General features: G+C 48.0%; 1 protein-coding gene across 5 annotated transcripts in view; it reads left to right on the top strand.

The window, feature by feature from the left end:
- SDR42E1 (short chain dehydrogenase/reductase family 42E, member 1) overlaps window positions 1–11,968 on the top strand; it is a 252,431-nt gene extending 240,463 nt beyond the window's left edge. For all 5 annotated transcript variants that reach the window (XM_069638487.1, XM_069638477.1, XM_069638495.1 and 2 more), the window contains one exon: window positions 8,393–11,968. In XM_069638487.1, coding sequence (XP_069494588.1) covers window positions 8,393–9,497 — 1,105 coding nt within the window. In that variant the 3' untranslated portion in view covers window positions 9,498–11,968. The remainder of the gene's footprint in view (window positions 1–8,392) is intronic.
- The last annotated feature ends 1,974 nt before the right edge of the window (window positions 11,969–13,942 follow it).

Here is a 13,942-nt window from a genome sequence, read left to right as displayed (position 1 = left end):
TGTCTGTCATCTAACTTATAGAACTGTTAGGCATGTGTCCTTCATGTATTCGGGTGTGTCTGTGTCCCGATGCGTGGATGGCACGTGTGCTTTCTGTCTAATACGAAGTCTCCTTAATTGCATCATGAGGCTCCTCGTCCACTCTGGGTAGCATTTGCACTGCTACTGGGCTGTAGGGTTGGCTGAGGGGGTACCTCTCAACATACTTGTCTATCAAAGGAGCACTAGGAATCGGTCCAAAATAGTATTGGTGATTGCGGTAACTCTTGTTCTTCTTCCGGGCTATGTATCTTATAGGAGGGCGAACAGGGGTAGGATTTGCCCATCCCGCTTCAACTGAGCAAAGTAACATTTCAAAAAGCAGCCAGCAGGACACAGGTAGGTTAACATTTGCTGAGCAGTAATTTGTGAATTGCCTGTCTTCGCTACAGATGCAGATGGGGCACTCATTAGTTTGATTGTTTTTCTGGTATAATAGTGTGATCGTGCATTGCAGAAATTGGAACAGAGGTTCTCCAGCATTGGATCTTTGACAGATTCACATGCTGTGAATATTCCCTGTTAAGCTGGGAATCCTCAGTAACTTAGAGCTGTTTAAATTTTAACTGAAACTTTTACACTTTTGTGCTCTAGTATAATCACGTTTGGGTCATACTGCCCACAGCCAATAGGAAAGGCTTCCTTAGATCCACCCCTGTCGCCCAGCTTTAGATTTATTTAGTGCACGTTTAAAGTTGGGAGTCTCTCTCTCGTTCTAGTTATTCGATATTTGAAATATATACATCTTCAAAAATTATTTTCTTCGCAGCAAGATCTCAACAGTGGGAAAAATTTCCATTGTTGTCCTGCCCTTCCCGCTCATGGTTTCAAGCTCGCCCGTGTCTCTCTGGGTTATGGGCCACCTCCATAACTGTAACTTAGAGAGAAAGCCTTTTCGAGGCTTGCTCCCACTGTGGCGTAGTAAAAAGCTTTCATTGATGACCTGCACAACGACTGCCTTCACTGCTTACACCCGCACCATGTCATTGAGGATTGCAGGATCTGCCAATCCTTCTCCAATAAGACCCTCCAGGATAGTCACAGAAGGTTAGTTGTGTGGCTAGAGGACGCCAGGGGGGGGGCCTCTGACTCGGTTTCGTACAAAGTCATGCCTCGCTCAGGCTGTGTAGGTCTACCCAGCGAACCAGCTCTAGTAAGCGGTCAAGATCGCACAGCGATTCCTCCAGAATCAGTAGGAAGGTGTACATGGAACCATCTGAAATCAGGCTGAAGTCGCGATCGACTACTTCCGAAGGGCCTACCGGAAAGTCAACATCCAAGGTCAGTAGTGGTTTTTCTTCTTCATTGTCATCCAAGGACAAGGGCATGTCTGCCCTGTTGACGCATCCTCCGTCAACCTCTGCATCGGCGACACCATCTTTTCTCACGCCGACCACAACGAAACCCACCTCGGCGACATCTTCAGCGACGAAGCACGCCTCATCGACGACACGGCCCACCTAGTCTACATCAAGGCCATAGATTACCTCCAAGAGGTAAACGACATCAACTATTAGGCTGTCAACGACAACCTCGTTGACACCTTTGACCACGACAATTGCGCCTACTCCATTGCCAGTGACAACATTCACTTCCTATTGTGCAATTCTCTGCACTTTCAGTTCTACCACAACCTTCACACCCTCTGGGCATACAACTATAATCACTAAGAGTAATGAGCCCACACCAATGGAGAAACCCCAATCTCTATCCTGTGATGAGGAGATGGAGGGTGTAATGTTTCCTCGTACCTCGCCTCCTTTCTATTCGCCTCCACCTAAAGCAACTAAAATATAAGAGCGACTTCTTCCGCCAAGGCCTCAACAGAAATCAGCACCTACAGGGCACACGTTCCGGTACCACTCACTCCATTGCCCAGAGACCATGATCTCTCTCGCGACATTCTAAATACCCTGACCAACTTGGTGTCTACTTTGCAACAAAGGCTACTCGCACACCTTCAACCGCCCAAGTCACCCACTAGCTGAACATAGTCGCATCCGTGCTACCCCTCGACCTTCTAAGGACAAACAGAAACTGGTGCAGCCCCTTCAGTTGACCGACAGACACGCATCAAGACCCACAGGATGATGTAGCATCTGTTCACACAACGGACCGGGATGAATGACGGCGAACTAGAAGACATCCATGCCAGAGATTCACCTAATCCCCCTTAACGATGTCGGGTCCTTCCACGCCCTAATGGGTAAAGCTGAGAAAACGTTCGACCATGCACCAGAGGAGCAGAAAAAGGACAGCCTTTTGTATCGGCAGAGGGAATCTCGGAGAGTCCCTTTTATCGATTGCTCTTTTAGAGGCTATTCGTCACCATGGACCATCCCTCCACAGACTCGACAAGAAATACATGGTCCCTGACTCTGCTCCTGTCTGTCTACGCATGTAGCCCAGGCCAGACTGTTGTCTCAGCAGCTGCCCATAAATTATCTGCCAACCCGTCATTGTCTTGTTCCATCCCACCAGACAACGAAAGCAAACGCTTAGACGCATTCATCACGAAGGTAATCGCCACAGCCACCACTACAATCAAGGTTGCATGGCAAATGCCATGGCCATCCTCCCTAGGCACAGCCACAATCTATGGTACAAACTAGGCCCTCTTCTGGAATTCCTCCCCAATGACGAGTAGCAGGAAGCAATGGGTATCTTTCATGAAGGCATGGCAGCGTCTGACCATGCCATTTCAGTGTCGGTCGACCTTCCTGACACAGGGTTGCGCCAGCTCAGCAACAGGGCTGTGCTCTGGAGGCAAGGCACGTTGAAGACAGCCCACTTCCGTCTCGATGTACCGTCCAAGGTTAATGACCTGCAACAATGTCGACCTATTTGGCAAGAAAGTAGATGAGACACTACAACCCATAAAGACGGACACCGACATGGCCCATGCCCTGGGCACGCTACAACAACGTTGCCAGTCATGTTTTAACCAGATGTCAAGGGACAACCGTTCCACGTCGTCTTCATACAAAATCCCAACATACTCCTCAACGGACCAGTACAAGGGAAGAACACGGTCCTATAGAGGTACCCAGCACCGACAGGGTTCCTCGCAATCCAGGGGCCATGGGCAGATCATTGCTGTTTTGAGGAGTGGGAAGAAGCCTGGCTCAGTTTGTTGAACAATGGATAAAGATCATAAACGACAAATGTGTGCTCTCCCTACTTCAACAGGGACATTTGTTGGAGTTTATCCAGACACCACCAGAAATTCCTCCTGTGGGCAATGCAGAACAATGTCACCATCTACTGCTGCAGGAGGTTCAGGCCTTACTATACAAGGGTGCAGTTGAGAAGGTCCCCCCTGCACAGAGAGGAATCAGAGTTTACTCAAGATACTTCCGGGTAAGGAAAAAAATCAGGAAGTTGGAGGTCCATCCTGGATTTGAGTGCTCAACAAATTCATCAAAGCACAGGTAACTCTATAACAAGTGCTCTCCCAGTTACAACAGGGGGATTTCCTGGGGTCCCTCCATCTAGAGGATGCATATTTTCACGTTCCTTTTCGTCACTCACACCACCGCTACCTGCGGTTTGTGGTCAGCGGCGTTCACTACCAATTCAGGGCTCTGCCCCAAGGGTGTTTACAAAATGCTTTGCACTGGTGGTAGCACATCTACACCGAGCGGGCATCCACGTTTACCCTTGATGATTGGTTGGTAAGAGCACCATCTAACACTGTGGCGGCAAAGAGCACATCATCTACCATTCAATGCCTGCAGTCCCTCTGCTTTTCCATACATTTCCCAAGATTTGTCTTCTTCCAGCACAGCGAGCGTTATATCTGGGAGCGAAGCTCGACACACCTGCTCGGCAATGCCTTCCCAGGAATGGGCATCTACCCTCCTCCGGCTCAGCACATCCACTGCTTTGTGAGTTCGCAGTTACATGCCTTTGGGCATGATGTCATCATGCATTCCTCTCATCAACCATTGCAGGCTGCACATGCGCCCTCTGCAGGACTATCTAGACGCTCAATGGATGCAAGTCTGCGGATTCGGGACGGACCACATCCTTCTAAAACAGCTATTCCGGGAGGGCCTTGGTTGGTGGTCCATAAAAGTCTATCTAGTCCAAGGTGCTCCTGGAGCTGTGAGCAGTTTTCTGGGCCCTCGAGTCTTTCCTTCCATTGCCTACCGAAAGGTGGTGCGGATCTTTACGGACAAAACCACCATGATGTTCTACATCTGGAAGTGGGGAAGAACACATTCCACACCTCGGTTGACAGAAGCACAGTACCTGTGGCACTGGGCGTTATTACACCAAATATTTCTGCTTCCCTTTCACCTTCCAGGGATACACAACACCATAGTAGACTTGCTCAACAGAGCTCCGCTCTTGCCACGAGTGAGAACTGCACACAGAACATCACCAGTTGTGCAAGTTTTGGAGCACTAGGAAACAGATCTTTTTGAAACCTGTGACAAGAGGTGCATTGCGTTCGCCAGAAGGTTTCCCCATCCCGAGAGCCTGGGGGATGCCTTTGCATTTCTATGAGAGGGGAAGTTCCTATTTGCGTTCCTACCAATCTGTCTGGTGTCGAAAGTAAACAATGTCTTCAGACTGTATCGGTGCGAACTGATGTTAGTGGCCCCTGCATGGCCGAGACAGTTTTGGTACTCAGACTGCTCGCACTCTCTGGAGCAGCTCCGATCACATTGTACCCACAACATGTTCTGCTTTCCAGGGAGCAGTACTCCGGCCTCACTCGATCTGATGGCCCAGCACCTGTGTTCCTAGAGTTTGGGTCAATTCAGCTAGCACAAGGCTGCCAAGACGTCCTAGCTTGGGCTTGAGCTCCTTCCTCTTTGGCATGTTATGAAAGCAAATCGAGGCGTTTTGCAGTCTGGTGCAAAAGACGCAAGCTTCATCCCTAGACTGCACGGCCAAGACGTTCTCCCGTATTTGTTGTCCCTAGTGCGAGCAGTTTTGGCTAATTCTTCCATTAACGTGCACCTGGCTGCCATCTCCAACTACACTCATTTGCCTGTCATGCCTTCCCTAGGGTCTCAGAGGTTGATGAAGGAATTTTTGAGAAGTTTTTTTAAATCCTTTCCGCTAGTGAAGTTACCGGCTCCAGCATGGGAACTTAATGTTGTTCTTTCCAGGCTCATGAAACCCCCTATTGGGCCTTTGCACAAAGCTTCACCAAAGCATCAATCATGCAAGACCACCTTCTTGGTGGCCATAACTTCTGCCAGGAGCGTTGGTGAGATCCAGGCATTTTCCATGGAAGCACTTTACCTGACTTTTCACAAATCCAATGTCGTCTTGTGCACCAACCTGACGTTTATGCCAAAAGTACCGTCCACGTTCCACCTCAATGAGCCGGTCATATTACCAGTGTTCTTCGGCACGCCTACTTCACCGGCTGAGTGTTCATTGCACTCTTTGGGCATGATGCGAGCTTTCAAATATTACATCGACCCCCAACCCAGTTTTGATCATACTTCTCAATTGTGTTTGATGTTTGGTCCAACTTGTGCAGGAAAGGCGTTAGCCAAGCTTTCCATTTTCAGATGGATCTCTGCATGCATCTCCTTCTGCCATCAGCAGGCTGGCAGGCATCTTCCTGGCAGGCCCTGAGCACATTCCACCAGAGCGGTGACAGCCACTACTGCTTTCCTCTCTGGGACCCTGCTTTTGTGTGGCAGAGTACAGGTTTGGCCAGTACGTTCTCCGGAACCTGTTTGGGTGATGTTAGTTGGTCTCTAGTGGTCGGTTTGCTACTTTGTTTGCCGAAGAGTCCTTGTTTAACTTTCATACAACTTTAAAACCGCTTCAAAATCGCTGCATCCTCAGTGAAGTGCCTTGCAAGAGCAATTACTGCAGTGTTTAAGGGGGCCCTTGTGTAACAGTGACGGAAGCTACAGATAGGATCTGCTATTTTGTAAAAGGTAGTGCAACAGGGTGGGTTGGGGCTGAAGTTGTTGACTTTTGCTTTTAAGAGCTTTTTTCTTTCCATGTTACTTGATTCATTGATATTTTCTCTGCTTTTGCTGTGCATTATATTTGTGATGTTATTATGTATGCTGCATTACATTTCTGCTTGTGGTTTATGTTCATGGCTTATGTCAGCCGAAGGCAATATATGATATATTTTATTTGTAACGCGCTTGTACACAAGTGTTTCAGAGCGCGACTAGGCAAGGGAGGGGAACAGGGGAGAACACAACACAACAACGATCTTACTAGGCCCAGTGACATTTTGAACGTGCAAGTGCATGGGAAAGGGGAAAAGGGGAAAAAGTGCATGCAAGGGGGAGAGTGGAAAGTGCAGAGGAGAGCAGACTAAATAATAATGAATAGAACATTGAGGCAATAAACAGTGGTAGTGCAGCCAGCAAGTGGCAAGTGCTGTTTTTAAGGCAGCAGACTGGGTAGTCTGATAAGTGCAGAAAAAGACAAAAAATGGGGGGGTGGCTGTATGGGTACAGATACAGTCCCCAGTGCAAGGGGTGGCCGGGAGGCAGTGCAGGATGGTGGCAGGGTGAGCAGGTACCTGGGCCCAGGGGACAGAGGGTGGCCAGGTGCACAGTGCCAAGAGAGAGCAGATCAGCAGGGGAGAAGGGGCGCGAAGGCAGAAGCGAAGAGGAAGGTCTTGAGGTGCTTCCGGAACCATAGAGCCAAAGCCTTGTGGACGATGCAGAGGGTTTTGAATTTACTCCTTGCATCCACTGGGAGCCAATGGAGTGATTTCAGAGCTGGAGATATACAACCCCAGGGCTTGTGGCCAAGGACAAGTCTCGCAGTCCTGTTCTGGATAACTTGCAGAGGGCGGAGAGTAGAGACCGGTAGATTTAGAAAGAGGCTGTTACAATAGTCCAGATTGGAGAGAAATCAGGGCTTGCCAGACAGTGAGCTTCTGAGGGAAGGAGTGGGAAGGCAGAGTACCTCTGAGGAGATTCAGTAGGAAGTTTGACTTTTTAGAGACCTCCAGAGATATGGGTGGAGAAGGAAAGTGTGGAGTCGAAGATGACCCAGAGGTTCTTAGCCTCACAGATAGGGGTAGGAGGAGGGCCAAGGGAGGCCAGCCAGAGAGTGAGGGAAAAGGATGGAGATGTTGTGCCGATGAGGAGGATCTCAGTCTTGCTGGCATTCAGACAAAGGTCATTTGCGGCACACCAATCTTGAATGGCGGTTAGGCAGTAAGAGATGAGAGAGGGTGAGGAGGTGGCTGAGGGCAGTTGGAAAATGAGTTGTCATCGTCGTAGCACTGGAATTTTGTGCAGAAAAAGGAAATGGAGTGGGCGAGAGTTGCCAGGTATTGGTTGAAGTGCCAGGGTGAGAGGTTACACCCCTGGGGAAACCCCACAGGTGGAGAAGAAGATAGATGATTGGAAGGACCCAAGTTGGACCTGGGAGGGCCGATCAGAGAGGAAAGAGGTCAGCCAGGCCAGAGCCTGATCAGTGATACCCAGGTTACCACATAGACCGTCGAGCAGGTTGGTGTGGTTCACTGTGTCGGGAAGGTTAGAGTCCAGGTTGGAGAGCAGATCTTCACGGATGTTCAGGAGAGCAGTTTCCGTGCTTCTGTCCGCTCTGAAGCCAGACTGGTGGTCATGAAGGCAGCCAACAGAATCCGAGTGAAGGTTAAGCTGAGAGATTGCCAGCAATACTGCTCAATATAAAGGGTTGATATGTTTAAGGCAAATTTGTATCCGAAGTGGTGGCTGCCTGAACTACTGTCCCTAACAACTATTGTACTTTTAGCATTTCCTTACAGGGTCATGCAATAGACCCTCATTATGAATGCTAGTATCATTTAGCACAATAAGCCATTGGCAGAGCAACAGTTGTGGTGCTGATTGATATAGAAAGACTTTGGTCCACACTGGTAGACAAAGGTCTTTTCACTTTGCCTTTTAGTAATTCGGTGTGCATGAAGGCACTAACATGCACATATATTCACACGTTAAAATGTAAATATTGGCAACGTGTAGGGCCTGTTTGTACTTATGCTGAATTGAAAAAATGTGTCAAGATGGTAATATCACAATCTCAAAACGTGCTGTAAATTCACCCAGGATGCATATCTCCATTCATAGAATGTAGTCTTCCTGCTATTGACACATTAAGTGGCACTTCCTTTGTATAACGGAAGGCTGAAAATCTAAAGCATCCTTGTTGGGATTCCAACCTGTAACCTGCAGGTTGCACACAGCAGCATGTTAACTTACTGAGCTCTGATTTATGAGTTCTCATATGAAGGTGGTTGAAATTCTACATTTACAAATTATCAATTGTAAACCAATTTCATGTTTAATGCCACCAAGTTGAACATTTTATTCAAGATTTACTTTTGTTTGTTATTGATATTTTACCCCTTTTCTTCCAGGTTAGGAGTGGAGTTGCATGAAAAAGGAGTTAACGTGATTCTGTTTGATGTGCGGCAGCCAGTCCAAGACTTACCAGAAGGAGTGACGTTTGTTAAAGGAGATGTTCGCTGCCTAGCGGAGGTGGAGGAGGCACTGACTGGTGTGAACTGTGTATTCCATTCTGCATCCTATGGAATGTCTGGAAGAGAGCAGCTCAACAGAAGTCTTATAGAGGATGTGAATGTCAAGGGAACGGCAAATGTCATCCAAAGTTGCATCAAGCGAGGTGTTCCAAGTCTAGTTTACACAAGTACCTACAATGTTGTGTTTGGAGGTCAGGTTATAGAAAATGGAGATGAATCACTGCCATACCTACCTCTACATCTCCATCCTGACCACTACTCCAGGACCAAGTCTTTAGCTGAGATGAAAGTGCTGGAAGCCAATGGAACTGAACTTCTGGGAAGACCGGGCCAACTGCACACCTGTGCCCTTAGACCAGCAGGGATATATGGGCCTGGGGAGCAAAGACATCTTCCAAGGATAGTCAGCTACATTGAGAACGGACTCTTCAAGTTTGTGTACGGTGATCCGAGTAGCTTGGTAGAATTTGTTCATGTGGATAATCTAATTTCCGCCCATGTTTTAGCCTGGGAGGCTCTCAAACCTGACCGAAACCACATAGCTGCCGGCCACTCATACTTCATTTCCGATGGGAGGCCAGTGAACAACTTTGAGTTTTTCCGTCCTCTAGTGGAGGGCTTGGGCTACACCTTCCCAAGGGTTCGTTTACCTCTGTCCCTTGTTTATTTTTTTGCGTTCTTAACCGAAATGACTCACTCTTTGGTTGGCCGCTTATACAACTTCCAGCCTCTTCTCACACGCACTGAGGTGTACAAAACTGGAGTCACCCATTTCTTTAGCATGGAGAAAGCCAAAAAGGAGCTGGGCTATAAGGCAGAGCACTTCACTCTCAATGAAGTAGTGGAGTGGTTTAAAGCCCATGGCCACGGGAGGAAGGTAGTGGAAAGTACCAAAAATCATGTTATTTGGAATCTAATCTTTGTCATACTGCTGTCCTTGGTGCTCCTCTCTTGGCTTCCAGCAGTGGTTACATTGTCTTAGGTGCCAAGTGACATTCGGGCAGTTTCTAACATTTTTAATATCTTCTTGATTTTTATTCCTCACCCCACCCCCATCGCCCTCCGAAATGTTCTAAGGACTGTCTGTTTATTGAAAGGATAGTCACTTTTCTTAATGGGTTGCATTTAGTTAGGAAGTATGTTCCATTGTTGTGAAAGAGATTTTTAAACACAACTGAATTCCACCAAGTGAGCAGTTTACGTTTTTCTAAATGTATTTTGAACCACAGATCAATCGGGTTGACCTAATCAGTGTGCTCCGTTATGTATTTCGAAATTGCTTAAACAAGTTTTCTGTATTGCTATGTGCTGCCGTCTTTCACTTGGCTCCTATATATATGCCATTGTCATTCCACTAACACGATTACCTGTTCTTCAGATGAGCAAAGCATGTTGAGCCCTTAAAAGAAGACATGGCATACTTAACAGTTTGTGCCAAAAGAAGTAGTTTGTGCAACACATGACTTGTAACAAAGGTTTTTCATATGATGATGTGAGTCTTCAAGACTGGTCAGGTAATCCCGTCTTTAGAAACTTTAGTGTATAGATGACGTCCTTGTGGCAACCTTGCGTCTGCTGAATTTCAGGGAAGACCATGTATTGCTTAGATTTTCCTAGTCATAAAAGGGCTGTGTTTCTTACAGTATCAAGGGAGGATTCATCAGGACCGTGCAACCAATTTTAGGATGTTCAATTTGGGGGTGGAGGGGGTCAGGTGAGGATGTGCTCCTAATATCGGCAGAGCTGTGTGTGGTCTGTAGAGCTTGTCCTCTCAAGTCCTGATGGTAGATTTGCTGCTTCCAACATGAGAGCACTTATCTGCACACGTAAAGAATCACTAGCTCCTTGGACTGCCTTTGTCGAAAAAGGCTCGAAAATGGCATAAGAACCCCCTTCCGTTATTGAAAAAGCACACAATACGACCAAATAAGTTGTTCTGTTTTAACTCTACAGTTCCTTGTTGAACTGTCTTTGCCTTGGATGATATGTTTGAAAATCACTTAGAACAGCATGGGCTGTGCTGCCAACTCCTCGCCATACTCCCGCAATACATGTAGATGCAAAGCATTGCTGAAATGGCCAATAAGAGCATAATGCACCGCCACTACTTTTGTATCGGAATTCTGGCTTGTTCAGAGTCGCTGCTTCATAGAATTCCAGTTCTGCTAACCAGTTTATGTATCCAGCCCATTGGTTTCTACTGATCTCCACGTTCCTCTTCTTCGTTTCTGGCTCTATGCATACCTGAATATGCCTGGTGGGGAATGGCTATGACCATGGTTGAGAACCCTTATCTGAACACCCCCCACTCCTAAAATGTTGATTGTGATCTTTTTGGGATATATGGTTTTTTGGTTTTTCCCTGTTCACGGGGTCCTCGTGGTCATGATTTTCTCACTTGGCTAAACGATCATTTGCCATATGCCGGGCATACTAGTAATGCAAAGACATTAAGATCTTTATAATAGTGACTGATATATTCAAGTGTTTGGGAAAAACTATCTAGGCAGAATATTTTAAAACTAAAGTTTTTCATATGGCCCTTGAGAGGCCTACATTAACAAATTAAATGTTTGCTAAAATGAACTTAATGGGATGTTTACAGCAGTAACATAATGAAGTTGATAACGCATTTCCTATCCAATCTGTTTATACGTCTGCTCTAATTAGCAGCTGCCAGGGTAGTAACTATGATTGGAGGCTTCGTCTAGGTCCGTGCTGGGCAACCTGTGGCTTAACAGATAGTTTGGCCTTCAACTCTCATGATCACCCTTCCTTGACAATACTGGCTATGGCTGTTGGGACTTGTATGGCAAAACTTCTGTAGAGCTGTTGGTTGCCTACCCATGCTATAGATGTGTGTATACAATGGTTGTCATTTGAATCTAATGAGATGTCATTCAGTCATGACATGAACCTCAATGTTTCGGTATCTCGCTCAAGTAACAAGTGGCTTTTATTTCGAGCATTAAGTTAAATGCTAGCCTTATGTAATGCTCCAGTTGCTTGTCGATCACAGTTCGGCTAGGGAGTAACCATGAAAGGGGGGGTCCAGGGGGAACGTGAAGCGTTTCCCCCCGGGGTTATTTTGACACTGCACAGGCCAGCGAGATGGCCTGCATGTAGAGTGCCTCTCCCTGGAGTATTTAAGGGTCAGGGAAGGTTCGGGAAGCAGGCGACTGTTGGGGACTTGAGATTGTGCAGTCCTGGTCGCCTGCTCCCGAGCCTTCCCTGATTAGGCTTGCGTAGGGGGTTGTGGTTGTGAGGTGAGGAGTAGGTTAGTAGGAGTGTGGGTTAGCGGTTAGCATTGTTTTATATTAAAAAAAGGTACCTCCACTTCAGGAAGTCTTGGTTACGCTGGGTCTGCCCGTCATCTGGTAGCAGCTGGCCGGGTTCTCTGTGTCGGGTATACTTTTTACTTCGTTCTGTTAATTTTAGTAGCGGCGGTGGGGATATTGTTGGGCGCAATTGGTACCTCTTAGTACATCTCCAGCTGTTGTCTTGCTCACGGGTCGGGAGGGGGCTGCGGGCCATCTCAATTTGGAATTTATTTAGTAAGCAGCCCCCTCTTTACAGCCCCCCTTCTCAACCGGGTGTCAGCTGGCTGACTGTCTCGGGCGGCTGCGCTGCTCGGAGGTGCGGTAGCGCTCGTCGGTCGCAGATGGCAGTGCGGGTCCCTTAAAGGGACTGCACTGGTATTGTCTGCATATTTCAATAGCTGCGCCGTTTCTTCATGCAGAGTGGGGCAGTGTGTTTTTTCTGTCTCTTAGGGCACCCCCCACCTTTTTTGGTTAAGGGGTTTTGTTAGCTTTTTATTTTTATAGGGCTATTTTGGTGGCATTGTAGGGGCTCCAGGCAGGGTAGTAAAAAAAAAAAAAAGAAAAATTATCATAATTATGATAAGTTAGCAGTAATTTTATTACTCTTACTAGGGATATAAAAGGATTTTATTATTCCTTAGGGCTTTATTGTTTTCCAGGGCGGTTTTAGTAGTAATTGCCCCCGGGTAGGTTTTGCTCGGGAGTAGTATTGCAGATAGGTGACTATCTAAAGTACATATATTTTAGTGCAATACCATATTATTTGAGTATGCCATGGTGGGGCGGCAAGCCAGTAATAAGGGTTTGGTGGATGCCAGGGCTCTGAGGGAGGCCCTTGAAATTATTAGCAGGGCATCTAAGGCCCAACTGGAGGGGGCGGTGGTGGAGGAGGTTATGGGAGAAGGTGTGGTAGGTGATGGCAGGCCGCAGCATAGAGCAGCGGCTGATGGCGCTCTCGCGGCAGTGGTGGCTTGTACCCCGGCGGCTGGTAGAGGGGAGGTCTGGGAATCCAGAGGCAGGAGGTTAAGGAGGGAGATAGACAGGAGAGCATCTAGGGGAGAAGTGTTTTGGGTAGGGAAGGAGACAGGGATGGTTTGCATAATGAAAGGGAAGAAGTGGAGGATGTCGGGAGTGTCCAAAAAGGGGTAGGACAAGGGGGCTGGGATGGTGGGGGTGATGGGGCGCAAGGTGGGGCATCATCCAGAGGGGAAAAGGGGGAAAATACCTGCGGAAGAGTGCTGGTGGTAGGAGGAGAGAGAGGTCCCCATCAATTAGTGAGGTTAGGGAGGGTCGTGGAATGGCCCCCCCAACTAAAAAGAGGTCAGGCGGAGGGCGCTGCGCAGCCCCAACTTTTGAGGATGGAGGGTTTTAGGAACAGCCCCTCCTCGGTCGCCGCGAGGACAGTCTAGAGGGCGCAGCACGGCCCATAGCGACGAGGATCACACGGTGGAAGAGAGCACACCTCGCCTGAGAGAAGAGGACCAGGAAGGGGTTTCGGTCGCCCCCCCCGAGAAGACGACAAACGAGTGGCGGGGCGGTCGCCCCGGGCTCTCAAGAGGTGGAGCTACTCAACCCGAGCATGAGCTTGCATCCGCAAGTGTTTCAGGGATAATGAAGTTGGGATGGAGGAATATGTAGGGCAGTGGGAGGATGAAGGTTCTAGGGCATTAAGGAGGAGGGGGAAGGAGAGGGGGGTTTTAGGTGGGATTGGGAAAGACAGGAGCAAGGGGTTTGGGGGGACTAGAGGTCGGGGGAACAATTGGCTGGGTGAGACTGCTGACATGTTTTGTCCCCACAGTAGGAGCCCAGTAAGAAAAGAGATGAGGATTGGAGTGGAGGTCAGACCGCAGACAGGCGATGGCAGGCTGGAAAGAGGTGAGCGGGAAAGGGACTGGTCAACTGCATGGCAGAGGGGGGATATGAGAACGGGAGCAGGAAATGAAGGGTCTGGTCTGCAAGAGGCAAGGAGAGAGATTGGTGTACAGGCTATTGGAGCGTTGGTGAGTGACGAGGGAAATTGCTCGTGGAGGTACAAACGGACAAAGTGGTTGAGCCATTGGCGCTCGAGGTACAGGTTTCAAAAGAGAAAGAAGCTGAAGGGAAAGGA

The sequence above is a fragment of the Ambystoma mexicanum genome, chromosome 1q, assembly GCF_040938575.1.
Source record: "Ambystoma mexicanum isolate Mex_15411 chromosome 1q, UKY_AmexF1_1, whole genome shotgun sequence".
NCBI classification, from domain to species: Eukaryota; Metazoa; Chordata; class Amphibia; order Caudata; family Ambystomatidae; genus Ambystoma; species Ambystoma mexicanum.
Note: the sequence above shows the minus strand (reverse complement) of the source record. Positions and strands in the feature narration are given on the sequence as shown.